Genomic DNA, 27,026 nt, shown 5'->3' with positions numbered 1-27,026 from the left:
ATAGTGCCTGCGCCAGCTTGGCGCTGGCGCTGTAAGTCAGTGGTGAGGTGTATGGGTGTATACAATTTGTCTAGTGGCGCTCCCTAAACTTAAACCTTCACCACTACATGACCGTATAGTGATTGAGAACCAGGAGTCATAATCGTTTGTACGACGAGGCGCCTAGCTGGTAATAATTTTTGTTCACTCCGACGCGTTTACTTGCAAGGGCGTGGCCAGGCGTGCTAGAAAGAATTGAGGCGGCATGACCAACTTCAAGACGGGATATGAGCGCAAGAGTTTCGGCAAGCAAGAATGGAACGAGGTAGTGCTCGAGACAGCTGTACCATACGAGGGCTTGAAAGATAATGTGAAACAGGACACGGTTCAGGAGCCCAGTATTCCGTGGTTGTTAATAAACTACTTTGTGGTCATGGCATATGAGGAGTCGAGTGTACGCATGGCGCGGGACCTCGGTATCTTGAAAACTAACAAGGATGCTATCGAATTTAATAAGATATACAAGATTCGGGAGCGGGCCCGCATCCGGGAGCTAATCAAGAAGGGGGACATCTTGCGCGCCATGGAGGAGATCAACGAGAAGTTCGGCGTGGAAACGCTTGAGAACATAGACACGGGTCTGGGTAGCAGCGGAAACAAGGCGCTGCAGGACGAGGACCTTCACTTCAAGTTGTTGCTACTAAGCCTAATAGAAATGATACGGCACCACCACCAGGATCCGCCAACCTCGGAGGAGGAGTCGAACCGCTTCATTTTGAACTTAATCGAGTACTCGCAAGAAAAGTTGGCCGTAAAGGCGAGTTCCAACAAAGAATACATGAAGGAGCTTGAGCTGGTTATGACATTGCTGCTCTTTCCGATGGAAGCAGTGTGTGACGATAACGGAAATCGCATCAAAGTCCCCAAGAATTTGCGCAACCTATACTCGTTGTCATTGCGGTCTCGCATTGCCAATCTAGTGAATCGCAAGCTTCTCCAGAGGATTTACCCGCAGATAGCAATGGCCAGCAGCAATGGCAAGTATCCAGACCTCCTTGGCGGCAACATTGCGGACAAAAATTTCGACCACTTCAACAGCCATCTCAAGTCGCGTGCCAAGGAGGACATCTCCAGCAACTTTACGCGGGAGACGTTGGCAAGTATGAAAGACACACCAGAGGGACCGTTGGGACGCAACGAGTGGAACACGTCCAACTGGGCGAACACGAGCCGCATACTCCAGGACCACGTCAACAAGTCAGGCGAGGCTGATTCGAACCAAAAGTTCCATGTTGAATACGAGGTGAAGCTCGTGCAGGTAATGAAGCTTTGGGCCTGGTGTGAGAATCAGCTACACAATGCAGATATAGGCGTCCCACGGGTGCAGAGCACCACATAGTGGGTTCTACACACTAAACTATATAGTCGCAGCGTATAGTATCTCCGGTTTCCATTTTCAAGAAGCAGAGTTGCACGTCGTCGAAGTCCGCGGTCAGCGTCTCCCCCAGGCTGTTGTAGACCCGGACGCCGTTGGACACGGTGAACTGCAGCTGGCGCTTCGCAGCCAGCTCCCGATATGTGTCGCTGTCCTTGAACAGGTGGTACAGCCGCCTCCGCAGCACGCGAAGAGCCGCTCCGAACTCTGGTCGCCGCTCCGACTCGTACTCCTCAGGCGAAAACTCGATATGGTAAGTAAATGCATCAAAAATAGGCCGCTCGCCCGCGCTCGAGTCCAGGACCCGGCTCTCCACGTACACGTGCGCCACGTGCACCGGCTTCGCAAAAAACTTCTCGCGGTTCTCGAACTCCTCGATCACAAGGCCCGTCTTCTCGTCCAGGTACTCCTTCCCGTGGTACGAGTCGTCCAGCACCATCCGGTGTGTCTTGAGCGCCTCCTCCAGCTTGCGCTGTCGTAGCTCCTCGTACGTCTCCTTCTGCACAAAGGACATCTCCACCGTGATGTACAGCTCGTTGACCAGCGCAAACAGCCCCATCACGCACAGGAACAGCGTGATTCTTGCGCCCGTGTCGTCCGCCGTGTACGTGCGCAGGAACTTCACGTCCCTTATCCACTGCAGGAGCACCGCATCGCACTTCCAAAAGAGCCGAGCCACACCGTCCATTGCTAATGGCAACTAGCTTCAACCTAACAGCCTGTAATGCGAAGTTGCTCCAGCCGGCGACGACACATCATTTGATGGCTACTGCCATTCTGGAATGAAAGCCTGGCCAACCTGTTTCACGTGAGTAAGCCATCCGTACACTGTGAGCCCTTTTTTTCTGTCCGGCCGAAGAGAGTGCCTGACATATACCGTAGCGCGAGCTGCCAGTCTCCTCCCGTCACCTTCCAGCAAGGGCAATAAGGATCCCATCACATGAAATGTCTAGAACTCCCTGCATGACGCGAATGAGGCCAAGAATGTCTGGTGGGCTTGGCTAACCGATGTTCGCAACTGCAACAAGGGGTACCTGGTGTTTATAGCCGTATGTCGTCATCCGGGATTCGTGCAACAGGAGAGAAGAACGGGACCACAAGGAAACGCGGTAAAGCATCTAGAATCAGCAACCCTAGAGAACGTTTGTTCGTCGTTGGCGCAAGAGCACGGAGCGTAGGGGCTGGGAGTTGCGGTGGCTATTCATGCGTGGGCACGCCGGGTATATAAGTAGGGTATGCGTCCGTTGAACAGAATGGATCCGTCTCAGAACAATACCAAAATCGCATTTGGAAAAACAACCACTAATATGAAGTACACCTCCGCTATTCTACTCGCTCAAGTCGCTTTTGTTGCAGCACAGTCATCCTCGGGGTCTGTTACCGGCAGCGCTGCCCCCGCTCCGGGTGCGGGGTCGGGCGCAAGCATTTCTAGCACCACGACAGTCACCGCCTCAGGTTCTGGACCAGGCGCGACGTCCGGTGCTAGCTCCGGTGCAGCAGGCGGGGCCGCTGGCGGGGCCGCAGGTGGCGCCGCAGGTGGCGCCGCAGGTGGCGCCGCCGGTTCTAACTCCGGCAACTCTGGCTCCAATGGATCTGGCTCCGGCCCAGAACACTCTGGACCAGAACACTCCGGCCCAGAGCACTCTGGACCAGAGCACTCTGCCGAGCACGGATCTGCGGGCTCTGGGTCCGCGACTTCTGCGCCTGCCAGCTCTTCGACCGAGTCTTCAGGGTCGAGCTCGTCGGGCTCGTCCTCCACGGGTTCTTCTGGGTCCGGCGCGTCTACTCGGACTACAGGGACGACTGCCGCAAGCGCAAGCACGGATGCAGCCGGCGTTGTCGGTATCCCGGCTGCAGCTGCCGTTATCGCAGCTGCGATGGCTCTAGTCTAAATTCGTTGTGGGTGGGAATACCTTGGCTAATTCAGTGGAATCTTGCGGTGACCGCTTGATTCCGGAAGTCTGACCTCCAAGAAGCGTATTCCCATCATATATAAGGGTTTTATGGGGCGGATTAATTCGATACAACCCCCCTTTTGCACCCAACCAGGGACAGGATATAATTCTTTTTTAGTATTACCTTGCCAGAATCGATATGAAATTGGCTAACCTCTTCAGCTATGGGACGCTGTTGTCAGCCTGTGCGGGCCAGGCCTATGGGGCGGTTGTCGGACGTGTTGGCCCCACGCCTGCCCCGGTGGCCAGGCGTGATGAGATTCCGACGGATCAGGTCTACTCGGTTAGCATTCAGCTGGATGATATTTTCAAGTACCTGCAGGACGTATTCAACTCGCCATCCAAGTACCAGTCAGTGCGTGTTCCCGCCCAGGTTCTACAGAGGCGCGATGGTGAAGACGAGAAGCCAGCTGCGCCAGCTGTCCCCAACTTGTCGGATCTTGCAGACCTTCTCGAGAACATACCACAGTTTGGTGAGAATGCCGCCAGAGTTATTCGTATCTTCCAGACTGCTGTCGGCGGCGCTGACATTGGTGCTAAAGAGTTAAGCAACTTGCTCCATCTACTATCAACCGTTGTGGGTGGGCCACTAAGCGATGGAGGCCACAAGAAGCGTAGTGAATTGGTGGCGAGAGCCGATGGGCAGGGTGTTGATATTAATGCGCTCCGCAGAATTTTGGAGGCCTTGGCAAATGGTAGATTGCCTGATTTTTTTGATATAATCGCATTCCAGGACTCGTTGGGAGGCATTGTTCCATCTAGTGAAGAGGTCATTGGGTTCTTGACGAGATTGAACAACGGCACGCCACCAGATGTAGGTGCACTCATCAACATATGGTCGGCACTTCAGAAAGGACAGGCACCAAATCCTGATGATGTGAGGAGATTTCTCTCATCTCTACCTTTAGGGAGCGTCCTTCGGTTTCTCGGTCCATTGCTCGACATTCTCAGAGGGATAGGAATTAATATTCCTGGTCTCGGGGCACCACTCCAGATTTCTAAATCCACGCACATTGGTCCAAGAACGCTTGCTCCTGCACAGGTTCCCATCTCAGATGAAGATTTAGCCTTCTTCAAGCTACTCAAACCGGAAGAGGCAAAGGATTACTTCAATTTGTTAGCTTCAAACTTTCAGAATGAACATGCCTTGTCCAATCCCTCCTCACCCGAGCAGGCGAAGTTTGCGGAAAGTATCCGCAATGTCGTGAGCGACTTCAGCAAGAACTTAGACGCAAAGCCTCTAGAGACTTTGCAACAGTTCTACCAGAAGGTAGCTGAAGTTGGAGTCCAAGCCCAGCAGGGGTTCGAGAAGCAGAATTCTGCCTCCGCAAGCTCCACTACCGCCAGCTCTGCTCAGAGTAGCACGGCCTCTGCTTCTCATACTGCCAAGTCTACCTCAGAGCATAGTAGCTCTCACTCTAGTTCAACCGCGACAAGCTCGGCGACCAAGGCTGAGAGCGCAAAAAGCAATAATGTAGCGCCAGCTTTGAGCTATGGGAGCGGATTCTCAGGACTGCTTGCTCTACTGACTTTTATTATCATTTAGTATGCTAGATAGAGTTTCCTCGACTTTATCCACCTTCTCAGTTTAGATAAGTTAGTCTTTTAATTATGGTTCGTACTGAATATCCGTGATTTTAGAACATACCCATCTCATAAATTCCTTGTCCTGTAGCCTCTGCTTGAGCGACTCTGCATCAATATCTGCCAGCGTGTTCGCACTCACAAGGGTCGTCGTCGAGGGAAACAACTCCTTCGGCGGTGTGTCTCCGCATCCCCTCAAAATCTGTCCCATCGCAGGCGGCCGCTGCCCGTTTTCTAAGCTTGCCAGCCCAAATCCTTCTGGGCGGGCTGATGGTAACGGAGTACTCTGCGAAAGAAGCGGCTCGACTGCTTGCCAAAGTGCCTGCTGGGACGCCTGCGTTGCACATCCAAAGGCGTCCAGCGGCGCGTACATCCCTTGGAAGCTCGCGTTGCTGAGATCAAAGGCGGGCCCGGCGGGAGGGACAAATACTGCCTTGGAATTCTGCCGTGTCGACACCGCAGTCCGCATTACAAACCCGAGTTTCGCTAACACTTCCTTCGTCTGTAGAAATTCATGTCCCGTCACAAACCCTACCTGGAAGCGGCGGATGAACATCTGGCCACTCTGCTTGTACAGGTATTTGCACGATATCGACGGCGCCTTGAAGGAAAACTGCACCGTGTCCGAATGCAAAGGGGCACTGACCTCCTCCAATACCTGTGCATTATTCCACACCACTTTAATCGTCAGTAGACCATCGCCCTTGCTGCCTATCTTGAATAGAAGGTTCTCTCTCATTGAAAAGTGTTGCCACTTCTCCATCATAACAGGTACTTTTGGAGAGCTAAAGCCCTGAGGGGCAGGTTCCCAGAATGAATACTGGGAATACTTCCTAATGGGAATCACAAACTCGTTCATTGGCATTGAATCCTTCTCCTCGCGTTGTTGTGGTGGTCAGAAGCAGGGAGGATATCATTAGCCGCCCACACTGATAGACAAACATACCGAGCCAACAAAGCATAGCGAGGACCCACAACAAGAACAGGCATTAAAAACGCAAATTTGGGACAGTCCGTAGATCGAACCCTTTGAATAGCGTACACTGCTTCGTGCTTCCTCAATCGTTGTGTTACCCGCAAGTGCATTAAAGAAATCTCAGCTGCGTGTGGCTTGCCCTTGTTTCACTTACTAGTACGCAAGCATGGTATACTTCTATGACTTAATAGCCGCCGACTCAGCAGAGGTGTTCTGGATTGTAGTAGGCAGGAACAAGGAGGAGAACGACCTTTTGGTCAAGCACGGGTACCGGGAGTTAAACTACCTCTGGTTCCACGTAGACAAGTATGCCAGCGCACATGTCTATCTCAAGTTACATGCAAAGCAGCAGAGCTCCAGCGACGTGCCGCGGGATGTGCTGCATGCCTGCCTGCAGTTGTGCAAGTCAGAGTCTGTACAAGGGAACAAGCAGGCACAATGTAGCATTGTGAGCACGCCCTGGCACAACCTGCGCAAATCTGGATATATGAAACCGGGCGAGGTGTCGTTCAAGTCGACCAAAGCCATCGCGAAGTTGCAATGTGCAGGGCGTGATAACAAGCTGCTAAACCAACTGCGAAAGCGACGCATTGATATATACGACGATGTCGAGACGCTCCTGCGTGATGCGAAACGCAGCAAGGATGGCGACTTCTTCATCCACTACATCACAGCTAACCGGGAGAGGCTGTTAGAAGAGGAGAAAGAGCGAGCGTCAGCAAAGAAGGCTCGCAAGCGGCAAGTGGACAGCAGCGAGTTACCATGCGAAGAAGAGTCGTCGTAGCCTGCTCCCCTTCAACAGTAAATCGTGAGTTTTGTGTGGTCACGTGATTCCAGTGTTGTTTCTTTTGCCACGAAAAATTTTAAGTGTTGATGAGATGGGCCATTGCCCGCTATTGAAGCTTTCTCAGTGAAGTCCTCAGCAGGCCTATTAAGACACTATGTCGAAGAGATCAGCTTCAATCGAAGAACTAGAAGATGGACAGGGGCGGGTAGTCCAATCCAAAACAGATCTTCACACAGTGCCTGTGGCAGGCGGAGAGGATGAAGACGTCGATATGCACGATGAAGAGATGGGGGAATTTGAAGATCCGTATGGCGACGACTTCGACAGCGAGGGCGAGATCATTCAGGTGGATGATGATGCCGACGGAGATGACGATGCCATGGACGACGAGGAGTACCTGGAGCAGAAGCAACAGCAGGCCGAGAACATGGTTGAAAATGACAAAGGCGCTGATACAAAGGAAGGGCAGCTGTACCTGCCACACATGTCGCAGCCCCTAGGACCTGACGAGGTGCTGCAGGCAGATCCTACTGTTTATGAGATGCTTCACAATGTCAATCTTCCATGGCCATGCATGACGCTGGATCTGATCCCGGATAACCTTGGGTCTGAGCGGAGAAATTACCCACAGTCGATTCTGATGACTACGGCCACGCAGGCATCCAAGAAGAAAGACAACGAGCTGCTTGTGCTAAAGTTATCTCAATTGGCGAAAACCCTTGCGAAGGATGAGGACGACGGTGCGGAGGACGACGAAGATGACGAGGACGAGGACGCCGATCCGATTATCGAGAACGAAAATATCAAGCTACGTGACACAACGAACCGAATGCAGGTATCCCCGTTCGCCGCTGAATCACAGGAAGTTTTGGCCGCTACCATGAGCGAAAACGGTGAGGCACATATATTTGACCTTGGACCTCAAGTAAAGGCATTCAGCTCGCCAGGTTACCAGGTCCCTAAAGCTGCGCAAAGACCACAGTACACTATCAAAAATCATGGGAATGTCGAGGGCTATGGACTAGACTGGTCGCCTTTGATCAAAACTGGCGCTCTCTTGACCGGAGACTGCTCCGGAAGGGTATTTTTGACCCAGAGAACTTCCTCCAAATGGATTACCGACAAGCAGCCATTCACTGTCGACAATAATAAGTCCATCGAGGACATAAAGTGGTCTCCAAGTGAAAATACCGTATTTGCCACGTGCGGTGTGGACGGCCATGTCCGCATATGGGACATACGGTCTAAAAAGCACAAGCCAGCGCTATCTGTTAAGGTTTCAGACACAGATGTGAATGTCATGAGCTGGAACCAGAAGATCAGCTACTTGCTTGCTACTGGTGATGACAACGGCACATGGGGTGTGTGGGACTTGAGGCAATTCTCGAACCAGCAGGGAGGTGTGTCTCCAGTTGCACAGTACGATTTCCACAAGGGTGCCATTACCTCGATAAGTTTCAACCCATTGGATGAATCTATCATTGCAGTTGCATCTGAAGACAACACCGTGACCCTTTGGGACTTGTCTGTCGAAGCCGACGACGAAGAAATCAAGCAGCAAGCGGCAGAGGTCAAGGAACTTCAACAGATTCCACCTCAGCTGCTATTTGTACACTGGCAAAAGGAGGTGAAGGACGTGAAATGGCATAAGCAGATCCCTGGCTGTCTAGTCAGCACAGGCACCGACGGTTTGAACGTTTGGAAAACTATCAGTGTCTGAGTTCTATCAATTTCCCTGTATATTAGTAGCATGTCTAGAGGATAGGCAATGGATATATAGTTCGAAGTACCAGCAACGGCCAATCTGATCTTAACGATCCGATACTCATTAGGATAAGTAGTCCACATATCTCACAGAACAGTAGTGTACTGTTATTATCACCAACTACGGAGATAGCAGATGCCGTAGTCAACAACTGGTGCACTTATTCTTCTAATTGCCATCCTCTGGACGTTGTGAGGGAGCTAACTCCTCAGAGATGAGACTTTGGCCCTTTGAACCGTTCAGAGCCTCGCGATTGCCCAAAGGCGAGTATGCATTCAAGCAGGGAACCCCGGCAGATTCAGATGGATATGAGAGCATATTAGAAATTGGTGTGTTATCACAATCGAATTTGGTTATAGTGCTAACCGAGACTCGAGTTCTGGTCTATAACGCAAAGCCAATGGCCCTAGTTGCATGCCACGAGCGGACAAACGAATCGGTGGAAAAGTTTGGGCTGAATAAGAAGATGTATAACAATATGCACTATGGAACCCTGCTCGATGAAGTTGTCACCAAAGAAAACCATAAGTCATTCAACGTTGAAACAAAGGGTGTGTTCTTCTATATTATGACAAGCGATAATTTCCTGCTGGTCTACCAGGTTCTCGCGGGGATTGATGGTTTCTCCGTGTACACGGATTATGGGGTGGCCTGTGATCGTGAAAGACACCATTTACTCGAAAAGAGGCCATTTATTGGGGATGAAAGTACCTCCAGCGTTCTCACAGTATTTGACAAAAACGATGGTAGAACAGCGATCCAGAATGGATACGTTACTGGCAAGACCCGAGGATTTTTTGAGTTCTGGAAGGGCACTGGGAGTGCCAACGAAGAACTCCCTGTCAAGAAGCACGAACTGCGTTTAAGGGTAGTGTTAAAATTTGACTACCCAATTCATGATATGTTCGGCGCATATTCAATTGATTCAACTGATGAGGAAGAAGGGCAGTTCATGGTTTTGCTACTATCAGACGGGGTCAAGCACCTGCATCTTTCCGACTTTAAGCTAAATAAAAGTTCGTTGATTGAGATTAAGCATGGGCATCATATGGTTCTCCATAATGGGGACTTATTTGTGGCAGCGCAAGATGCAGAGTACAAAGTTAGTATTAACCGGGTGTCGTTAGGTTCTCAGGAGATCCATACAGACGATGTGCCCACTTCGCCAGCATCTGAACTAATCGCAGTATATGCTATATACGATATTCTTGTTTTAGCATACGAAAGTGAACTGTTACATTACAATGTTAAGTCGAAAACCATTAAGCGCTCCAAACTCTCCTTAAAAATTAGGAGGTGCCACAAGGAGGAAGATTTGCTTATTCTATTAACCCAGGATAATCGCATTTGTATATCTACAATCTATGGTAATATCCTCTTTTCATCCGACTTTGATATGAATGGCAAGTCTTTAGCATGTACCAGCCTCAACTGTTTTGACAACACTATACTTATAGGTTCAGCGGATGGCCACCTGATTACCTGGCCAATGTGGCAGGAGATAAGCAACCAGTCAATTGATTTCAAGCATGACACACCATTAATACTTTGCAATAAACACAATGATCTGATGATATCATCCCCATTGAATTGTCCCACGTTGGAACAAAATCTGATGCAAGTAATCAGTCTCCCTTTAAAAGAACTAAATAACCATATTTTGGCTGCAAGGCTTAATGGACCTCAAAACCTCCTGGCTGTCTATATTAGCAATAGGAATATTCTGCTTTTGCATTTTCTTCATTCCAACAGATGGAAGATCTTCCATGACGTGACAATACTTGAAATAGTCTGGCTTGGAAACCATTTCCTACTTTGCCATATGGCTAACAATGAGGGTGACGAGTGGTTACAGTGCTATCAGTTTTCTCAAAAAGCAGGCCCATCTGAAGACCTCGAGGAGTATTCAGTCTGGAGATGGGAGATACCTTACGAGTCAAAACTACAGAATATATTCGTCACTACGTGTCCAACATTGAAACCACTAAAAGTTAAAAGCAAGACTTCAGATGAATCTGGCCTGACACTATTCAAGACGGCAGAGTTATTACTTCTTTGCGAAGATGGCTCCTATACAGTTTTTGACGTCATCTCTTTTCTACATCCAGCAGGCGTTGAAACAATCAAACGGTTTCATCAAAGCAAGCGTCACAAGTTGCCAGAAGAAGTGTCAAGCAATGTTCGCTGGCTCCTACCTTGGAAAGGTCAGCTATTGGTGCTAGACGGCGACACTCTCTATCGTGTTGGAACTCAAGATGAACAGGGCTACGCAAATACCTCGGTTATAATGGATTCCGTAGAGCGGGTGATAGACTGCACTGGTGAAACCATCTCCGTTCTTACTGGAAATCAGCTATCAATTTTCACAGTGGAAGAACTAGCCAACAAAGATACTCCCCAGGCCACGGTGCCAGTGTCCGAAGATGAATATCCAGTTTTTGTGAATCCCAGTATGGCCCTTGTCTATAATGTCCAGTGTTCCTATCGGGACCACGTAACGAAGATGGCATTGGATCAGCATATTTACCTTGACCAAGTGATCTCCAGACTCCTAGAAAAGGGCCTTCCGGGAATCGAAATCCACGAGCAGTACAGCATGTTAAGACACTATCCATTTGTCCTGGAAAAGGTTCTGTCCACCGATGTTCTTGCTAATCGGCCACTGGCGCCCATTCTTCAGCTCATCGATATCTATGACGAGGCCCCTCCCAATAAGGCCAGCTGGAAGATGGAGATCGTTAGTAACTGTCTCCGCAAGATCGAAACCAAGCACTGGGACTACCTGTTCGAGCAATTGGGACTCACGCCGATGGAATTGCTGGTGCAGTGCACAGAAAACGGCGAAACCAAGATTCTGGGAATGCTGCTCATGGTCTTCTTAAACTACGACGAAACAAGCACCGGTACCGCGGCCGTGAAACCTGTAGCCCCGAAGGCAGATATCCCTCTTAATACAGACAAAAATGGCCACCTGGCAGTTGACAACGCAGTCAACTCGCCTATTTCCGCAGCGCTGCAATACGAGGGCCTCATACAGAAGGTATTGAAGGTCATCGTCACCTCAGCAGGTAGCGCTCTTACTCCTCTCGAAGCACAAGAGTACTGGGATATGGCGCTTCAAATCATGCGCTTCGTCAAAGCTCTGGACAAGCAGAACGGGAGTACGCTGGTCGAAGACTGTCTGCAGCAGTTATAATGGCGGTAGTTCCTATGTCATGCTAGGCATATATCACGTGACGAATGTCCAATGATAAGGAAGTATTTGTCTCACGTATCAAGTGATGAGTGTGGCTTCATAAAATTTTCCGGGGCCCTGCACAGAGGGCTACAACGGCAGACCTTTGGTAACATTAGCTTGCAAACCCGGTAGCGAAGCCTCAGTTTTTTGTTCAGAGTCAGCAGTTCAATCAATTAACTCTGTTCTACCACCTTAAGCATTAAGCATGTCTGAAGAATCCCCATTGCGTACAGTTGGTTTCGACGCCCGCTTCCCTAACCAGAACCAGACGAAGCACTGCTGGCAATCGTACGTTGACTACCACAAGTGTGTTAATGCCAAGGGCGAGGACTTTGGCCCATGCAAGGTGTTCTTTAGAACCTTTTCATCTTTGTGCCCTGTCGAGTGGGTCGAAAAGTGGGACGAACAAAGATCCAAGGGGATTTTCCCCGGGGACAAGGTCTAGAGATCTAGCGATCAGCGATCGTGTTTTTGTCTCCAACTGCTCTACCAAGGTTGACATCACTATCTAACATTCTTGAAGGTGTCTATTGCACTACAACCAGCTCCACCTCTGGTACCATGCTCTCCTTGGCGAGCTAGCAAGCTACGGTTCGACCTAGCGATCTCGGCTGGAGTCCAGGGTGTTCGGAGCCTACGAGTGTTGGGATGGTCCAAGTGCAAATAGGATTATCGGTACGTATTATGAATCAACCTATAACATAGTATTTTACGTTAGCCGATAACCGGATGTGGATGCATGCCAGAAGAGGCAAGTAGCGGCCTTCAAAAAGGAGACGCTTTAGACGAGGCTATGACTTTATTTGGCATGATATAGGTAGTCATCACAGGTATATACGGGGTGTGTGTAGTGCAAGGCAAGGCTTTAACTCGTGTGACAACAACTTATGTGAGCCAATGTCCAGAATGCTGGCAGGTAGCCCACGCATGGAATCGTTAGCGGCTATGCTGACAGCAATCTGGTCCACTCACCACCAGCCTCGGGAGTGGTGCCCCATTTATGTGTCACGCTGATATAGCTATATATATACATTGGCACTACAACAAAATCAGCGTCAATCCATTAAAGTAGCGGGATAGCACGTCCAATTGGATTTTGGACTTCGCTATGCTGGGTTTATTACTGTGAGCGGATGGCTACTATGCGCCCTGTCTATGTACGTGCTGCTTGCCTCCAAGCGGTGACGTGATGCTTGTATATTTGTTATGTCACTGAGAATCAAGACGTATAACACGGGGCTATCACGTGTCGCTTTCTAAAAATCCACGTTATTCGCTTGGTCACCTGATGTTAGATTGACGATTCTACTCAGTATTTTCAGAGTATATCATAAACTGGCAACATGGCCGAGCGGTTAAGGCGAAAGATTAGAAATCTTTTGGGCTATGCCCGCGCAGGTTCGAGTCCTGCTGTTGTCGAATATTTTTGTTTTTTCGACTAGAGCTGAGGCCATTTGGCCAGAAATCGGCATAGAACCCTGGGCGCTAAAACCCGAACGGCGATTTAAAGCACAGGGGTAGTATACATTGCTGAGCACCCATAACCGCGTTTCGTAGGGTCGTGCGCCATAATACACATTTTGGCTATGTACTTTCGAACTTCATTGGTTCACAAGGTGCGGCCCAGCCAGCGGGCTAGTACACCGGACTATATCGTATTGCAAGCAATTGATATACTCCAGAAGACTCAGTACTAGGAAATACCTGCTCTCCAGAAGTCATATGCAGTTTTTGGAAAAAGCATGCTGCGCACAGCTATTATTGCTTGATACCAAAGCTTTCTCTGATACCAAAATCGAGCATTCGGAAGAGAATTATGCATGCGCGGGCGATAGTCCCTTACCCAGCAGGTAAATGCCTACCTACTAAGCGGAAATGGAGAAATAGCTCAATTATTATAACGTCGCGAACTGCTGAATTACGCATTGCCAGGGAGGCGACAGTGGCTGCTCCACGTGGCAGGATAGTCAGTCCACTCAGTATATTCAGCTTGCAATGCATTTATCTGTAATAATAGACCCGCGGCCATGTGCCAGCCTATGTGACAGTGGAACGGCCATATGCCCGGGTTATCGACCACGAACCGAATCACAGCGTACCCATATCCGCTGACATTGATAGTATCACGAAGTACAGGATTTTCAAAGTTCAATGAAGCAGAGTCCTCATAATAATTATCATGAAAGTATCCGTTAAGAGAATCACGAAGAACCCAAAACTTATGCCCATGCATATGGAAGGGGTGGGCGCCATCATCGTAATTATTAATGACAATATCCACTATTGAGCCACGCTTGTCTAGATTGATTAGGTATTGTCCTTGATTTACTGTTTCAAGATCAGACTCGGTATGCAATTTTCTGATTGGATTAGCGTCAGGTTCAAATGCCAGTTCGTGCATCGTGCAACTATTTCCTAGTGGTTTATAAGTGTGCTTATTGAAGTACCCTCGATCTAGTTGCCGTTCCTTAATCAGGAACGACACGTCCAGTGTGAGGAAGATGTCGGGGCGGTTGAGCCCATCGCTTCTACGCGGCACTTTGGCACCGCGCGTGCGGAACATGGTCTGGTTGGTATCCGCGCAATGTGTATTCCCGCCATCGTAAGGCCAGCCGTGGCCGGTAGGGGCTGGTACGCCAGGATCGTTCTCGTAGCTTAGAATAGCATGAACATCGGTATCAAAATTATCAGTATTTTCCTCAAAGCAAAATGGATTGAAACGCGCGCGGACCAAGTAATCTCTCGACGAGTGATCCTCGCGCTTAAGAAAGAATGAATAGCGCTGACCCACAGACATCGTGATGGACTCGAGCTCAACAGGATCCACAACAGTGCCGTCTGCCTCCACAACTTCCAATCGATGCTGATCTACAGCAAAGTTAAAGGGCGCGAAGAACCCGGCATTGATCAGCCGCACGCGATACTTCCGCTCCGGCGCCAGGTGCAAAGTTGGCACAGCGACGTCGCCAACGTAGCTAACATTTCGGGCGCTACCGTGGGGCACGATGTAAGTCGCCGAGTCGTACTTAAAAGGGCCACTGCCTTGAATGAAACCGTTGTCTGGCGTTGGCTCTACGTTTTCGTTACCGGGCGCCAAATAGTCCGCCATATAAGTAGCCGCCATATCGTGGTAGTAGTCATTGACCATAACCACCATGTCCTCGTCGTATTCCTCAAGGAGCATGTCCTCCTCGCTAGAGTGTATCACCAGCGGCCCAAAAAGACCGTCTGCCTGTTGCGCGGCAAAGTGCGAGTGATACCAGTACGTGCCCCATTGCTTCTCGCTCACCTTAATCCGGTAGGTGTACTTGCCGCCCCCCGGCGGGATCGGGCACTGGTTGATGTGGGCAGCGCCGTCGTTGTACGCCTGGTTTTCAAAGAACAGCCCGTGGCAGTGTATGGTCACAGGCTCGTCGTCCATCTCGTTAACCACATGCAGCCACAACGTGTCCCCCGCGTTAGCCTCCACCAGCGGCCCCGGGTACTGCCCGTTGATCACCGTCAGGTTGCGCACAATGCCGTCCGGCGCCCTCTCCACCAGCTTTGATACTCTGAAGTAGTAGTGGCGATTGCACGGTTGCTTCTGACCGCGCCAGTACGCGCGGTCCATCGTGTAATTGCGCTGCGTGTCAAGCAGCCACCCGCGGTCCGCGTCCCCCAGCCCTCGCAGGCGCATATCGTGCAGCGCGAATAGCACCACCAGCAGCGGGATCAGAACGCACAGCGTGTACTGCAAGCCAAGCAGCCACGCAGGGCGCTTTTGCCGCAGCGCCTTCAACCGGCGCTCATCGAACCTGCCTGTGCTCAGCGGAGTGTATATGGGCGCCATGCTGCCTGTGTGCGCCACCGTCGCGGCATGCGACATGCCATATATATACTACCAAGCGTTTCTTGGTTTCCAGCTGCACAGCGGCTTCGGAGTATATGCTAATCCGCCCATTTCGCCGCCACAGACGAGATAGCGAAGCCAAGTCTAAGTAGCTCACCTTACGTAGCTGCCGCGCCCGGCGATTGCACTGGTCTGATGCCTGCCGAGCCAATACCGAGCACTGCACGTGGCTTCGGCCCGCTCGGACCCGGAGCACGTGGCACGGGCCATGGTAGTCATCGTTTAAGACGCGAGGTTCAAGGTCCGTGCAGCAAACCTAACGCAGTGCTCCAATACTGCACGTGCGGGTGCCTTACGGCTTTATACCGAAGTGCCTCGCCGATGGCGTTAGAATGCGCTCGATGTTGCCGCGGCTGCAGGTTGCTTTTGCCTTGTGCGCACGTGGAAAAGATTACGGTGAAGCTGCAGCTCGGGCATGCCGGTCTAGGCGCCAGCGTCAGCAGCACCAGCAATAAAATACTACTGCTAGTGTCAGTCATTTAGCAGGCTATCGGATTAGGCAATAGTCGCAGACATAGCACGGTATAGAGCGGGGATATAATATATATAAGCATGTGTATGTGGTCGAGCAAAGTCAGTGTAGATTCGGAGCAGTAGCAGCAATTGGACTGTGATATGAAGTGGAGCAGAGTGCTAACTGTCGTCGCTGCGGTCGGGAGCTGCACGGCGGCCAAGTCGTACAGGTATGACCGGAAAAATATAAGGAAGTACGACAAGGTGTCGCCCAGCCTGGACGAGGTGCAGAAGCAGGCGGCTGTGGCGAAGACCAACCAGTGGACCTCTTCTGTGCCTGGCAAGGCGTTCGATCGGTTCGTGGTGATATGGCTGGAGAACACGGACTTCGACAAGGCTGCTGGGCAGCAGGATATGCAGTGGCTGGCGCAGCATGGCATCACGTTGACGAACTACTGGGCACTGACCCACCCGTCGCAACCCAACTACCTGGCGTCGGTGGGGGGCGACTACTTCGCGTTGGACGACGATCGCTTCATCCAGGTGCCTGAGAATGTGTCGTCGATTGTGGATCTGCTGGACACGAAGCAGATCACATGGGCCGAATACCAGGAAGACCAGCCATATACCGGCTTCCTGGGCTACAATTTCTCAAACCAGGAGACGTACGCCAGTGCGTATGTGCGCAAGCACAACCCGCTGGTTCTGTTTGACTCAGTGACGTCCAACGAGGACCGCCTGGCCAACATCAAGAACTTCACGGAGTTCTACCGTGACCTGAAGGACAAGTCGCTGCCGCAGTATATGATAATTACGCCGAATATGACGAACGACGGGCATGACACGAACATCAAGGTGGCCGGCGAGTGGTCCAGGTCGTTCTTGGAGCCACTGTTGAAGGATGAGTACTTCATGAACAACACCCTCGTGCTGCTGACATTTGACGAGAACGACACATACCCGACGAAGAACGTTGTTTTCTCCATTCTGCTCGGTGGTGCTGTGCCAGAAAAACTAAGGGGAACGGAAGACCACACCTATTACGACCATTACAGCCAGCTCTCCTCTGTTGAGGCGAACTGGGACTTGCCATCTCTTGGCAGACACGATGCCACTGCCAATGTTTTTGAGCCACTGGCAAAGATCGCATCCATCCGGAACGATGAGGTGGAGACCACTTACAAGTTCAACAACTACACCTATTTGGGATATTTCAACGACCGTTCCATATCGTTTCCTGCTCCTAATATCACCCTCATTAACAAGAATGGCAAAGGTGTGCTTGAGTCCATTAGGGAAAAGTGGGAGAAGGAGTACTACAACCAGGTAGAGCGTAACTACTTCACCTCCACGACTACTACCATTACCCCGGGCTCGTCCCCAACTGTGGTAGTGGATCGCCCGGCAAGCGATAGCCCTGTCACTGAATCGGGCAGCAGCAGCATCCGCCCAACTGGTACGGTAGCGCAAGACGAAAAAGGTACTTTGACCAACCCTTCACCCTCCGTGACGTTTACTGGACACGCCCCAGCTCTTGTCGCTCCCATCGACAAGCTGGTGCTGCTGGCGCTCTTGGGCTATTTTCTAAACTAGCGAGAGTTGCGCTAGCCATGATCTATCTTCCCTCGCATATACCTTCGGCTGATTTAAGACCTCTTATATGCTTGCTAATGGAAGTTGGTCAGCACTGCTGGCAGTATTTATTATCTAGATTTTACCTCAATATATTAATTACATGTCAAATTTGATCTTTAGTTTTTGGCACTGCCAATGTGGAAGAAAAATTGGACGAACTTTATCTCTTCCCTTCATGAGGAATATCGATGGTTTAGTACACTTGCAACAATATCTAAGACATGACATCGGGCTATCAAGTTCAAGAATGCCTCGATTGGGCCACTGCAAATGGTGCAGTTATAGATGATTCATTGGAGTTCAAGATCACAAATTCAGGGATATCCGTCTTCGTCAAATCCAGGATCGAAGGCAGAAGCCAACCGTTAATATCCATCCCCAAGAAGCTTCTGATTACCAGAGAGATGGCTATCAAGTCTTTGGGAGAGCTTGGTTCCAAAAACTTGGGACCTAATGCGCTAACCCAACTGTTTTTGGCCAAGCTGATGTTTGCAACAGACACGGGGCCAAAGGATGCAGAACTTCAGCAGTTTTTCAAGCCCTATCTGTCTGTGTTACCAACGCACAAGGAAATGCACACACCATACTTTTGGACTAATTCAGAGCTACTGCTTCTGCGTGGCATGGACATTTATCTGAAAGCGAAAAAGAATTTGCGGCAGCTGGTGAACGAGTGGCACGAGCTGGTGACGGCCGGCGAGTTGCGTAACGATACTAAGTTCTATGATCTATTTAACAGCTCTGAAAACTTTGACGCGGGGGAGTACATTAGCAACCAGTTGGCTGACCCAACCACCACTGATTGGACAGACTTTCCGGCATACCTGTGGGCGTCCTCTATTTTCTCATCGAGAGCATTCCCAACTCTTATTCTAGGCACAACAACGGACCTCAACGAGGCATTCTTAAACCCGATCATTGATCTACTAAACCACTCAGCCGGTACAAATGTCACATGGTCATACAATGAGCAAGTCGCTGCTGTTACATTCTCAACGGCACAGACCCTTGAAACAGGCGATGAACTATACAACAACTACGGCGATAAATCCAATGATGAGCTTTTGCTGAATTATGGGTTTGTTCTTCCCAATAACGAGCATGACAAATCCACACTGTGTTTCAGGATTCCTAGTGAAAGTATAAGCCAGGCGGCGCGCGTCGGTGTAAATCTACAGGCTGCCTATATTTTCGATGACATGATTAGCTACGAGCTTCCAGTGTCTGGAGAGCTATCACCGTCGATAGTCAATCTTTTCTCATCATTAAATATGTTGAAATCTGAAGAGTTTCTAACCGTGAGAAGTACCCTGGAAGGGCTAGATCAGTTATCATCCATTTTGCAGCAAAAGATTGAGGCTTTAAAGTCACCAACAGCAACCTTGAGTAATGGCTCGAACCATAACGCTGCCAAACTTTTCAAACTTTATAAAGCATCCCAGAAGAAAATCTTCCAAGCAGCGTTCGACTCAATTCCTAGACTTCAGAAGGAAATCATAAAGGCCCATAAACCTCTCTCTTTCAAAAGTGTACTGAAAAATGATCGCCTTTTTGCAAACAGTGCTTTGCTTGCTTTAGGAGTTACTAGTTATGACGATATGCTCAAGAAGGGAATGGAAAGAAGGCTCATTTTACTCTGGCTCGTTCGGGTGGGGAATAAGCAAAGCTATAAAAACACAGAGTATCAACTACCGGATTTCATCCATACAATGTTCCAAGAAGTTAAGCGCAATATCGTAGTTGATAAGGATGACGTTATGGAGTATATGAACTTCTACAAAAGTTTATTTCCCCAACTGGGATCGAAGATCCCCGAGGTTTATGGAACAGGTGACTGGTCAATAAAGCAGTTTATAGTTGCTGGTACAGTCATGGACCGCCTAATGTGGACTAGAGGAACATCTAGAGAGCCGTTGTTTTTTGAGCGTAAGCCATTCCATCAATAATTTAGAGAAATTTCGCATCGCCTTTCTCATATATAGCAGCTTTAAGGAATATTACGCTATTGCAGGGACATCAGATAAAGGGGATCATTAGTCATTAAAGGTTCATAAACAAGTCGTTTCAATCTTTCATCTGCGTTATAGTTCTTTTCTCTTTGAAACGCTTGGGTGAGCTGCCGCAGTAGGAAGTGCGACTGTGGATATTTATCGCCATTCAATGCCATAAAGTCCTGTGCATATTTTGTTAGGAACCTCTCGAATTCGACCTCACCGATCACACCTGCCTGGGGGATACATCCATTAACAGGGGGGTTTATAGGTACTTCATTTGGTGGATGTACCGGGTCTACCAATTCCGAGTTAAACTGATATCCGTGTTCTTTCGGCAGCCTGCCTATCAGCCTGCCGGTAGTCCCGGCTATAGAACTGTTACAGTCTTCTAGCGTTATATCCTGCAGTTGCTGGTCGCGGTCGTACTGGCGAAGATGGCCCGGAGCCGCTTTCGAAATATCAGCCATTGCTTTGGTTGGCGCAGAGTTCGAGACCTCAAAGACGTTTTTCATTATACAGGCACTGTCTTGCGGGATCATCTTCACATCCGCCACGGCGGTCATATCCGGAACTGGGCCGGACGCCATACCCTGGTACCCATGTTGCATGTATTTATTCTCGCTACCCGATGCAGTAGACGTAAATAGCCCCCCTGTCCCCCCTACTGGAGGCTCCTGTAGTACCTGCGGCTGGGCCATCTGGTCCGGATGCTCCTCTTTGAGACAGGCCCTATCGTTCTGTTTAAGCTTGAGGCCGTGACGTTTTTTGAATTGTGTCAGCCATCCGTTGCTGAACGATTTAAGCCGTTTTGGATCGGTGACGCCGAGTTGCCGTGCGTAGCGCTGCCAACAATCCCGCAAGATGCCTTCCGTGATCTGGATGTTTTTTTCGCGTAACATGCACAGATAGTGGTCCATCATCTCGTTCATGCGGCTGTACTTGTAGCTGCTTTTATTTTTCTCCTTTTTGGCCTTCGCGATCTGCCTGCTCTGCAGTTCCCGGTACCGCTCCCGCAGCTCTTGCTCCCGCTTTACCCACTCGCTTAGTGTAGAACCCGATATCGACACCTGATCCCGGAACCGGTTGACCACCTGTGCCTGGGTCATCTTCGTGCTATGGTACAGGTCCAGAATCTGGATCCGCTGCTCCAGGGTCGCGCGCGGGGGCCGCGGCGCTATAAAAGGCGGCTCTGCGCCTGCAAGATTCATCGCCGCAGCATTTGTCGCTGTGCCGCTCGCGCCGTGCCCAATCGACATGCCTTCCTGGTATCGCTTCAGAATCGCTCTTGATCACACAGCAAAACCTCCCCAATTGCGTCTGCGTATGCGTACTCAAATTTAAAACCAGCTTACTCACTTACTGGCTGTGCGATGAATACGTATAGTAGTCTTCGAGCAGATTCTTCTCCGTTGGGATCGCCGTGTGGAGAACTGTCCGAATTTTTCCCGCATGATTTTTTTCCGGGGCCGGAAAAAGACTCGATGAGGTCACTGGTCAACGGCCGGATTTTTCCGTTACGTAAGAGGTAAGCAGCAGCGGACAGCCGCATGCAGCCGGAGCGGGGGAAGAGCAATAGAAGTACTATTAACGCGTACAGAAGCACGTACATATATCAGGGCTACACATACAATTCTGGCACGCACGAGGCAACAAGATGGGCAGTGGCCGAGAAAGCGGCAGCGCTCAGTGCGAGCCCGCGCCGCGGCTCACCTTCTCCAACACGGACTCGTACGCCACCTCCGAGAAGTCCGTGCCCTGGATGTCCGAGGACACGCCGTTCAATGCGCGCCGCAAAGCGTCCTTGGACGATGCGTAAACCATCTTCGAGCGGATGGGCGCTGTGTCTGGTGACCACGTGAAAAACACGATCTTGGACCGCTTGCCCTCCGCGCCGCTGATCTCGTACTCGAAGTCGTAGACTGCGTATAGGCAGTCGTCTTCCGGTAGCTTCTCCAAGAACACGTCGTAGTCGCGCTCGTTGGACGTCTCCTTCACGATAATGGACGTCTTGTCCGCGTTCAACCCGAACAACACAAACTTGTACTTCTTGCCCAGCTTCAAGTCATTGAACGCCGTCAACGACTCGTCGGCAACTGCAACTCTGCGTGTGTTAGTACGGCCCGCCGCAAAAGCGCAATCACGTGACATACCCAGATCTAGACATCTTTGGCTCTACAAGATCCCTGTAGTTCTGCAATTGAATTATACTGCCTGGATTCTAACCACACAACTCTGCTGAGGATCCCGTGTCTGTAGCGAAACACCCAACTTGGCTCTATTAATACCTACGGAAAGTACAAGTGTAGTAGAAAAGGGATTCCGTGTGATTTTTCAACAACGCAAGGGGGCGTCATAGCACACGAAGTGCCATGTGGTCCGCATGTACGGCGGCCCGGCTAGCAAAGAGGCCACCACGGCGGCTGTGGCACCGCGGCGGCAAGCGGGCAAGTGACGTGTGCAATGGCCAGAGCAGAGCTGGGGCACTTGGCCGCGCGGTTGGAGCGCGTAGAGCAGATGCTGGGTGAGGCGTCCGAGGACGGGGACGTGGGGAGTAAGGTCCGGGAGCTGATGAGGCAGCTGCAGGGCCTGTGTGAGCGCGGGCTGCAGTTCAACGAGCAGATGGGCGTCTACCTGCAGCAGTTCCTGGGCGACGGCGGGCAGCCGGGGGACGGGCGCGAGGTGGCGGCGGTGGTGGAGACGTGCCACGAGGAGCTACAGCAGCTGGTGGCGGGGCTGCAGGCGCTGGAGCTGCGCTGCCACGATGGGTTTGGCGCGGTGGTGGCCGGGTGTGGGACGCTGGGCAGCGGGGCCATAGACGGCGGGGCGGTGGACGCGCTGTGGCAGCGATGCAACGCGCTTGTGGCGAGGTCTGCGCACGTGACCGCGCGGTTTCTGCGGCTGGCGCGGGCGCGCAATGAGGTGGGCTGCGCGGTGGCAGAGCGGCTGCGCGCGGTGGAGCGGGCTGCGCAGAGCCCGCAGTAGTTATTATATAGTACTAAGGTAGCTACACTGCGTGTGCGCGGCCCCGGCGGCGGCGGCAGCGGGCCAAAGTTTGTCGGCTAGTCCGTGACCGGGGCGTCTTCGGTGTCGCTGGTGAGCGCTTCCTCGACATCGGTCTCGACGTCAGTCTGTACCTCAGAATGCTGTGCCTGTTGTGCCTGATGCGGGACCTCTGCAGGCGCGAGGCCAAAGGGCTTGACGAGCGCGCGCTTGAGCGACGACGCGGACGAGTCGGACGAGTCGGAGGACAGCGACGAGCGGTGCACCGTGGCCGCGGGCGCGGGCGCGGCGGCAAACGTCGGGAACTGGCCCAGCGCGGCGGGCTGCGCGCCCAGGAACGCACCCGCGTCGCGCGCGGGGTGCGGCAGCCGCTTCTGCGCAGAGGACAGCGCCATCAGTGTTTCAATGGCCTCGACCTCCGAGGGCTCGTTATGCGAGGGGAACATGGGCAGGCGCGGCGGCGAGCCCTGGCCCACCGACTCCGAGCGCGGCTTCTTCTTCGGGCTCGACAGCGCGCGCAGAAAAGCGCTCTGCGCGCTGTTCTCCGCAGCCCCGTCGGCACCTGCCGCCGCCGTTGCATATGCGTTGCTGTATTCCTCCGCCGGCCCCACCGGCGACCGCTCGTGTCGCTTGCGCGGCGACCCCTCCAGCGCCTCCTCCAGCTCCGGCAGCGTCTTATCCTGCCACCCGTTCTGGAGCTTCACAAATGCATAGTTGAGCCGCGTCTTGAGGTTGAATGAGATCTCGCGGATCGGCTTATCGCTGTCTCGCGGCGGCGCCTGCGCTGCCGGCGACCGCAGGGTCGGCGAAGGCGACAAAAACATCTCCGACGCCCGCGACTTCGGCGTTGTCGGGGCCAGCAGCCGGCTGCGTACTCCTGGCGATACTGTGCTTGGCGAACCACCCAACCGCCGTGGCCCCGACCGCGGCGGAGACGGCGTCTGCGGCGAGCCTTCGTCCTGCCCGTCGCGCCTCCACTCCCTGTGAGGTGTATTGACCATTCTGATTGCTCCTTGAGGCCTGCTCTATGGGCTATTTCTATCCGCTGCTCGTGGGTCCAGTATTCCGACCCCCTTGTTCCACTATCCACGCAGCAGTGAATTGCTCGCACTCGCTGGCCTTCTTGCCCTCTTGTTCCTAGAATAGCCTATTGCTCCGTTCGTGTTTTTTTGTTTTGATTTTGATAGACATTGCCAGAAACAACCGCTGCTAGACGCCAGCGCCAGCCTGGGCTGGCACCGGGCCCGGTACGCGACGGTGGAATTCATCAGAGCGTATACAGGTAGTGTTACATCATATCTCTACAAACTACTTAATGTATGTCGGGGTGTGGGCCCATGTAGCGTTTTTTTTCATGGCCGTTAGACGTTGATGAGTCTTGTACGCCTCTTGGATAGGGTATTGGTGACTTCAAGGGAGTCTGGGTCAGAGCTGCGGCGTTCGCCGTGGATACCGTTGCGCACGAGCGCGTCCATGTCGTGGTTGGCACAGAGTGGGAGCTCGTCGTTGTAGATGTAGTAGTCCTCCTGGATCAGGCGGTGACACAGGTAGCAGGTGAGGCAGCTGACGTGGAAGGTCTCGCCCTTGTCGTTCTCGAGACACTCGCCCTCGATGAAGTCGCGGCAGACGCGGCAGATGGAGTTGTTGGCCTCGTGGTAGTGCTGACGGCAGTAGATGACGTCGTCCAAGATGTAGCAGGGCACGTGCTTGTTGAACTTGAGGGCGCACACGGTGCAGCGGAAGCACTCGCGGTGCCACTGACCGGAGAGCTCGCCCTCACGCTTGGAGTATATGCTCTTGGTCTTGATTTTCTCGCCGCAGGAGCGGCAGGGGCCCTTGCCGGGCGGGTACTTGGGCTTCGCGGCAGAGATGCGCAGGGGCGAGGTGTGGATCTCGGAGTCGGCGTCCAACAGCGACCATGCGGTGGGGGAGTCGGCCGGCGAAAGCGGGGGAGTGTGGTCAGGGACGGCGGGGGGGACGGGGTCGCGGGGCCGCTGCGCCGCCTCTAGGGACAACACGTGGGTGAGCTGCGAGGGCTGGATGGTGTTGGGTCCGTAGGTCGAGACGGGGCGGATCGCGGAGTTTCTGGCGGCGATAGACTGCCGCTTGGCCGCGAGGCTGAGGCGCTCCGCGGGCTTCGTGGGGTTCCAGATCTCGTCGAGGGAGCGGCCCTTGAAGCTCAGCATCACAGGCGACTGGGCATCGGGGCTGAAGACCGTGCTTTCCGGCGAGCTGTGTTCTGTCATGGTCGAGAGCGTGGGGTCGATTGACAGATCGGGCAGGTTGCGCACCTCATCCGGTATGCCGGAGAGGTATGCGCTACTCTTCTTGGCGCGATTCGAGAGATGCGTTTGGGGCAAGTGCGAGGCGGCGGCCAGAGAAGAGGTTGGCAGCGGCACGGCAGCAGAGTCGAACGCATCCACGTCCCCACGGGTGAGAGACACGTCGTCGAGCTGCGCAATGAGCCGCTCCACCTGCGAGGTGGTCGAGGACAGACCATTTGACTCCTGGGGAGCGGCAACGGTATTCTCGTCCTCCGAGCTGCCGCCCGAAGACAGCCGCAGGCTGGCATCCTCCGCCTTCTTCCCCAGGGAGCCCTGCAGAATTGGGTCGGGAGCAATATCAACGCCCTCATCCACCACGGAAACCAGCGACATAGCTGAGTTGCTCACCTGGATCTTGGGCATCATCGAGTACCGTGTTTGCCGGCGGTCCGCTACACCTGGTGAACGTTTGCTCGATGCGTGGGAGCTCGTGGAGGCGGACTGATAGGAGTTGGCGGTGCGAACCGTGTTAACGGAGTGCCGGATGTCATCTGCCGAGTAAAGCGACTGACCATCCTCTTCATCCTTGTCCTCCATGTCTGGCTGCGAGTTCTGCGTAAGCATCATGAAGGAGCGTTCCACCGGATCAAGAACAGAGAAGACCGGCTCTTGAGTGTCATCGGGAGCAGGTGTGGGGTACGTAGAGGAGGCGTTGCTCTGCGAGATCGCCCGGGAGTTCTTCTGGTTCTCAAAGTCGAAAATCGACGGTTCTCTGGTGGTCTTTTGGTCGACATCCAAGGTGCTGTGTGTACCGAGGTGCTCATCGGAAGTCGCGGATGAATATAGAGATTGGCCTTTTGCGTGTGCGTCTGGGGAAATTGGTAGCGATATAGCGCCTTCAATAGGGTGCACAGACGGAGCAGCAGACGTTGGCATCAACTGAAAAGGTGCAGACACGAGATCATTGCGGGCGTACATCGACAAGCGCTCCGCCGAGGATGCGAAGGAACGGGTTTCGGTGGATATGCTGCCAACTTCTGCCGTGGACATACGTTTGGCCGCAGGGCTGAAGTGCTGTGAAAACCGGCCGGTGTCAGCCCCGGCGTCGTAAGGAGGCAGTGTTGCGTGCTCTGAGGCGGCCGAGTATTCACTGTCCCGGTCGGTGTCCGAGTGCAACGAGTTCCGCGGGGTAGGCACCACAAACGATGGCATGTCCTTCGCGGTAGCTATTGACCGTTGGTCATGGTTGTAGCTCACCTGGATTTCCGGCAGGGCAAAGGCGTCGGCCGGCGCAGTAGAATCCGGCTCCGGGCTGGCAACCAGCTCTGTGTTGAGCGATGGCATCGAGGCGGAGATCCCAAGCCCCTCTGCTGCGGGGAGGGTCCGATCCGCTGATCCGGAAGGCTTGCTCTGGTTAATCGGCTTCTCGGTCGGTAGGCTCGAGGTGCTGCCACCGTGCGGACTTCCCACGGGCGCACCGTGGCTTCCTCCATGACGACTTGTCACACTGGCCGCGGACGTCTTGCTGGCAGGGCGTCCCCCGAACTTCCCGTAGGCCACGTCAAAACCCGCTCTCTCCATCGCCGTCCGGTACCTGACATGTGGCTTCAGCTGCGGAAACGGACTACCGTTTAGACTTGTGTTCAATACGTTGTAAGGCGACATGATCACTGTACTCCCTCCGTCTTCCTACCTGTCTCACAGCTTTGATGCAACAATCTAGCACAAATGCCGACCGTGTCCCATATATTATACTTTACGACTGTTTCTCATAGTGAAACTTTTGACGGAAAAAAAGAAAAATGCAGTCGCATGAGTTTCGTGACTTCCAACGTGTATCGGTCAGAGTATAGCTGTTGTTAATGGGAATTTCCCGAAGATTTGGCCAGATATGCGCTTTTCCGGGTTCCATTGTCTTAAGATGTTATCCGTTTTGTGCTACGTAATTTTTCGAGCTCGAGCTTGTCACTTTTCGTGGTGCACGTATGGGTGTTAATAATCGAAACGATGTAGGGGATTAAGCGTACCCTTGCAGCCCGACGTTATCAGCTGTGAGACAGACTACTTTAGCA

At 52.3% G+C, this 27,026-nt stretch overlaps 17 protein-coding genes and 1 non-coding gene across 18 annotated transcripts; 10 read left to right on the top strand and 8 right to left on the bottom strand.

Annotated features, from left to right (window-relative positions):
• Positions 1-244: 244 nt before the first annotated feature.
• GID8 (glucose-induced degradation complex subunit GID8) lies at positions 245-1,378 on the top strand (the record flags this gene model as incomplete). The annotated part of the gene is made up of 1 exon (NM_209697.1): positions 245-1,378. One exon carries the CDS (start codon positions 245-247, stop codon positions 1,376-1,378), a length of 1,134 nt encoding a protein of 377 aa, NP_984344.1.
• A 13-nt stretch (positions 1,379-1,391) lies between these two features.
• On the bottom strand, positions 1,392-2,102 carry ERG29 (Erg29p; the record flags this gene model as incomplete). Its single annotated transcript, NM_209696.1, has 1 exon — positions 1,392-2,102. One exon carries the CDS (start codon positions 2,100-2,102, stop codon positions 1,392-1,394), a length of 711 nt encoding a protein of 236 aa, NP_984343.1.
• Positions 2,103-2,721: 619 nt separating this feature from the next.
• Positions 2,722-3,306, top strand: AGOS_ADR246C (ADR246Cp; the record flags this gene model as incomplete). The annotated part of the gene is made up of 1 exon (NM_209695.2): positions 2,722-3,306. The coding sequence occupies one exon, from the start codon at positions 2,722-2,724 to the stop codon at positions 3,304-3,306; it is 585 nt and encodes a 194-aa protein (NP_984342.2).
• Positions 3,307-3,660: 354 nt separating this feature from the next.
• Positions 3,661-4,203, bottom strand: AGOS_ADR245W (ADR245Wp; the record flags this gene model as incomplete). Its single annotated transcript, NM_209694.2, has 1 exon — positions 3,661-4,203. One exon carries the CDS (start codon positions 4,201-4,203, stop codon positions 3,661-3,663), a length of 543 nt encoding a protein of 180 aa, NP_984341.2.
• Positions 4,204-4,978: 775 nt separating this feature from the next.
• Positions 4,979-5,818, bottom strand: REC114 (Rec114p; the record flags this gene model as incomplete). Its single annotated transcript, NM_209693.1, has 1 exon — positions 4,979-5,818. One exon carries the CDS (start codon positions 5,816-5,818, stop codon positions 4,979-4,981), a length of 840 nt encoding a protein of 279 aa, NP_984340.1.
• Positions 5,819-6,095: 277 nt separating this feature from the next.
• Positions 6,096-6,713, top strand: JLP2 (Jlp2p; the record flags this gene model as incomplete). The annotated part of the gene is made up of 1 exon (NM_209692.1): positions 6,096-6,713. The coding sequence occupies one exon, from the start codon at positions 6,096-6,098 to the stop codon at positions 6,711-6,713; it is 618 nt and encodes a 205-aa protein (NP_984339.1).
• Positions 6,714-6,870: 157 nt separating this feature from the next.
• On the top strand, positions 6,871-8,436 carry RRB1 (ribosome biosynthesis protein RRB1; the record flags this gene model as incomplete). The annotated part of the gene is made up of 1 exon (NM_209691.2): positions 6,871-8,436. The coding sequence occupies one exon, from the start codon at positions 6,871-6,873 to the stop codon at positions 8,434-8,436; it is 1,566 nt and encodes a 521-aa protein (NP_984338.2).
• A 259-nt stretch (positions 8,437-8,695) lies between these two features.
• Positions 8,696-11,677, top strand: RIC1 (Ric1p; the record flags this gene model as incomplete). The annotated part of the gene is made up of 1 exon (NM_209690.2): positions 8,696-11,677. The coding sequence occupies one exon, from the start codon at positions 8,696-8,698 to the stop codon at positions 11,675-11,677; it is 2,982 nt and encodes a 993-aa protein (NP_984337.1).
• A 247-nt stretch (positions 11,678-11,924) lies between these two features.
• On the top strand, positions 11,925-12,164 carry COX12 (cytochrome c oxidase subunit VIb; the record flags this gene model as incomplete). The annotated part of the gene is made up of 1 exon (NM_209689.1): positions 11,925-12,164. The coding sequence occupies one exon, from the start codon at positions 11,925-11,927 to the stop codon at positions 12,162-12,164; it is 240 nt and encodes a 79-aa protein (NP_984336.1).
• Positions 12,165-13,056: 892 nt separating this feature from the next.
• On the top strand, positions 13,057-13,138 carry AGOS_t0082. Its single transcript has one exon. It is a non-coding gene; the product is annotated as a tRNA-Ser (tRNA).
• Positions 13,139-13,637: 499 nt separating this feature from the next.
• Positions 13,638-15,584, bottom strand: AGOS_ADR239W (ADR239Wp; the record flags this gene model as incomplete). The annotated part of the gene is made up of 1 exon (NM_209688.2): positions 13,638-15,584. The coding sequence occupies one exon, from the start codon at positions 15,582-15,584 to the stop codon at positions 13,638-13,640; it is 1,947 nt and encodes a 648-aa protein (NP_984335.2).
• Positions 15,585-16,223: 639 nt separating this feature from the next.
• On the top strand, positions 16,224-17,654 carry AGOS_ADR238C (ADR238Cp; the record flags this gene model as incomplete). Its single annotated transcript, NM_209687.1, has 1 exon — positions 16,224-17,654. One exon carries the CDS (start codon positions 16,224-16,226, stop codon positions 17,652-17,654), a length of 1,431 nt encoding a protein of 476 aa, NP_984334.1.
• Positions 17,655-17,917: 263 nt separating this feature from the next.
• Positions 17,918-19,642, top strand: EFM1 (protein-lysine N-methyltransferase; the record flags this gene model as incomplete). Its single annotated transcript, NM_209686.2, has 1 exon — positions 17,918-19,642. The coding sequence occupies one exon, from the start codon at positions 17,918-17,920 to the stop codon at positions 19,640-19,642; it is 1,725 nt and encodes a 574-aa protein (NP_984333.2).
• A 56-nt stretch (positions 19,643-19,698) lies between these two features.
• On the bottom strand, positions 19,699-20,946 carry AGOS_ADR236W (DNA-binding domain-containing protein; the record flags this gene model as incomplete). The annotated part of the gene is made up of 1 exon (NM_209685.1): positions 19,699-20,946. One exon carries the CDS (start codon positions 20,944-20,946, stop codon positions 19,699-19,701), a length of 1,248 nt encoding a protein of 415 aa, NP_984332.1.
• A 427-nt stretch (positions 20,947-21,373) lies between these two features.
• On the bottom strand, positions 21,374-21,854 carry COF1 (cofilin; the record flags this gene model as incomplete). The annotated part of the gene is made up of 2 exons (NM_209684.1): positions 21,374-21,791; positions 21,841-21,854. The coding sequence occupies 2 exons, from the start codon at positions 21,852-21,854 to the stop codon at positions 21,374-21,376; spliced, it is 432 nt and encodes a 143-aa protein (NP_984331.1).
• A 296-nt stretch (positions 21,855-22,150) lies between these two features.
• AGOS_ADR234C (ADR234Cp) lies at positions 22,151-22,672 on the top strand (the record flags this gene model as incomplete). The annotated part of the gene is made up of 1 exon (NM_209683.1): positions 22,151-22,672. The coding sequence occupies one exon, from the start codon at positions 22,151-22,153 to the stop codon at positions 22,670-22,672; it is 522 nt and encodes a 173-aa protein (NP_984330.1).
• Positions 22,673-22,749: 77 nt separating this feature from the next.
• On the bottom strand, positions 22,750-23,691 carry AGOS_ADR233W (transcriptional repressor WHI5; the record flags this gene model as incomplete). The annotated part of the gene is made up of 1 exon (NM_209682.1): positions 22,750-23,691. The coding sequence occupies one exon, from the start codon at positions 23,689-23,691 to the stop codon at positions 22,750-22,752; it is 942 nt and encodes a 313-aa protein (NP_984329.1).
• A 360-nt stretch (positions 23,692-24,051) lies between these two features.
• PXL1 (Pxl1p) lies at positions 24,052-26,619 on the bottom strand (the record flags this gene model as incomplete). The annotated part of the gene is made up of 1 exon (NM_209681.1): positions 24,052-26,619. The coding sequence occupies one exon, from the start codon at positions 26,617-26,619 to the stop codon at positions 24,052-24,054; it is 2,568 nt and encodes an 855-aa protein (NP_984328.1).
• Between the last annotated feature and the right edge of the window lie 407 nt (positions 26,620-27,026).

The sequence above is a fragment of the Eremothecium gossypii genome, chromosome IV (genome assembly GCF_000091025.4).
Source record: "Eremothecium gossypii ATCC 10895 chromosome IV, complete sequence".
Classification (NCBI taxonomy): domain Eukaryota; kingdom Fungi; phylum Ascomycota; class Saccharomycetes; order Saccharomycetales; family Saccharomycetaceae; genus Eremothecium; species Eremothecium gossypii.
This window is presented reverse-complemented; position numbering and strand designations above follow the sequence as displayed.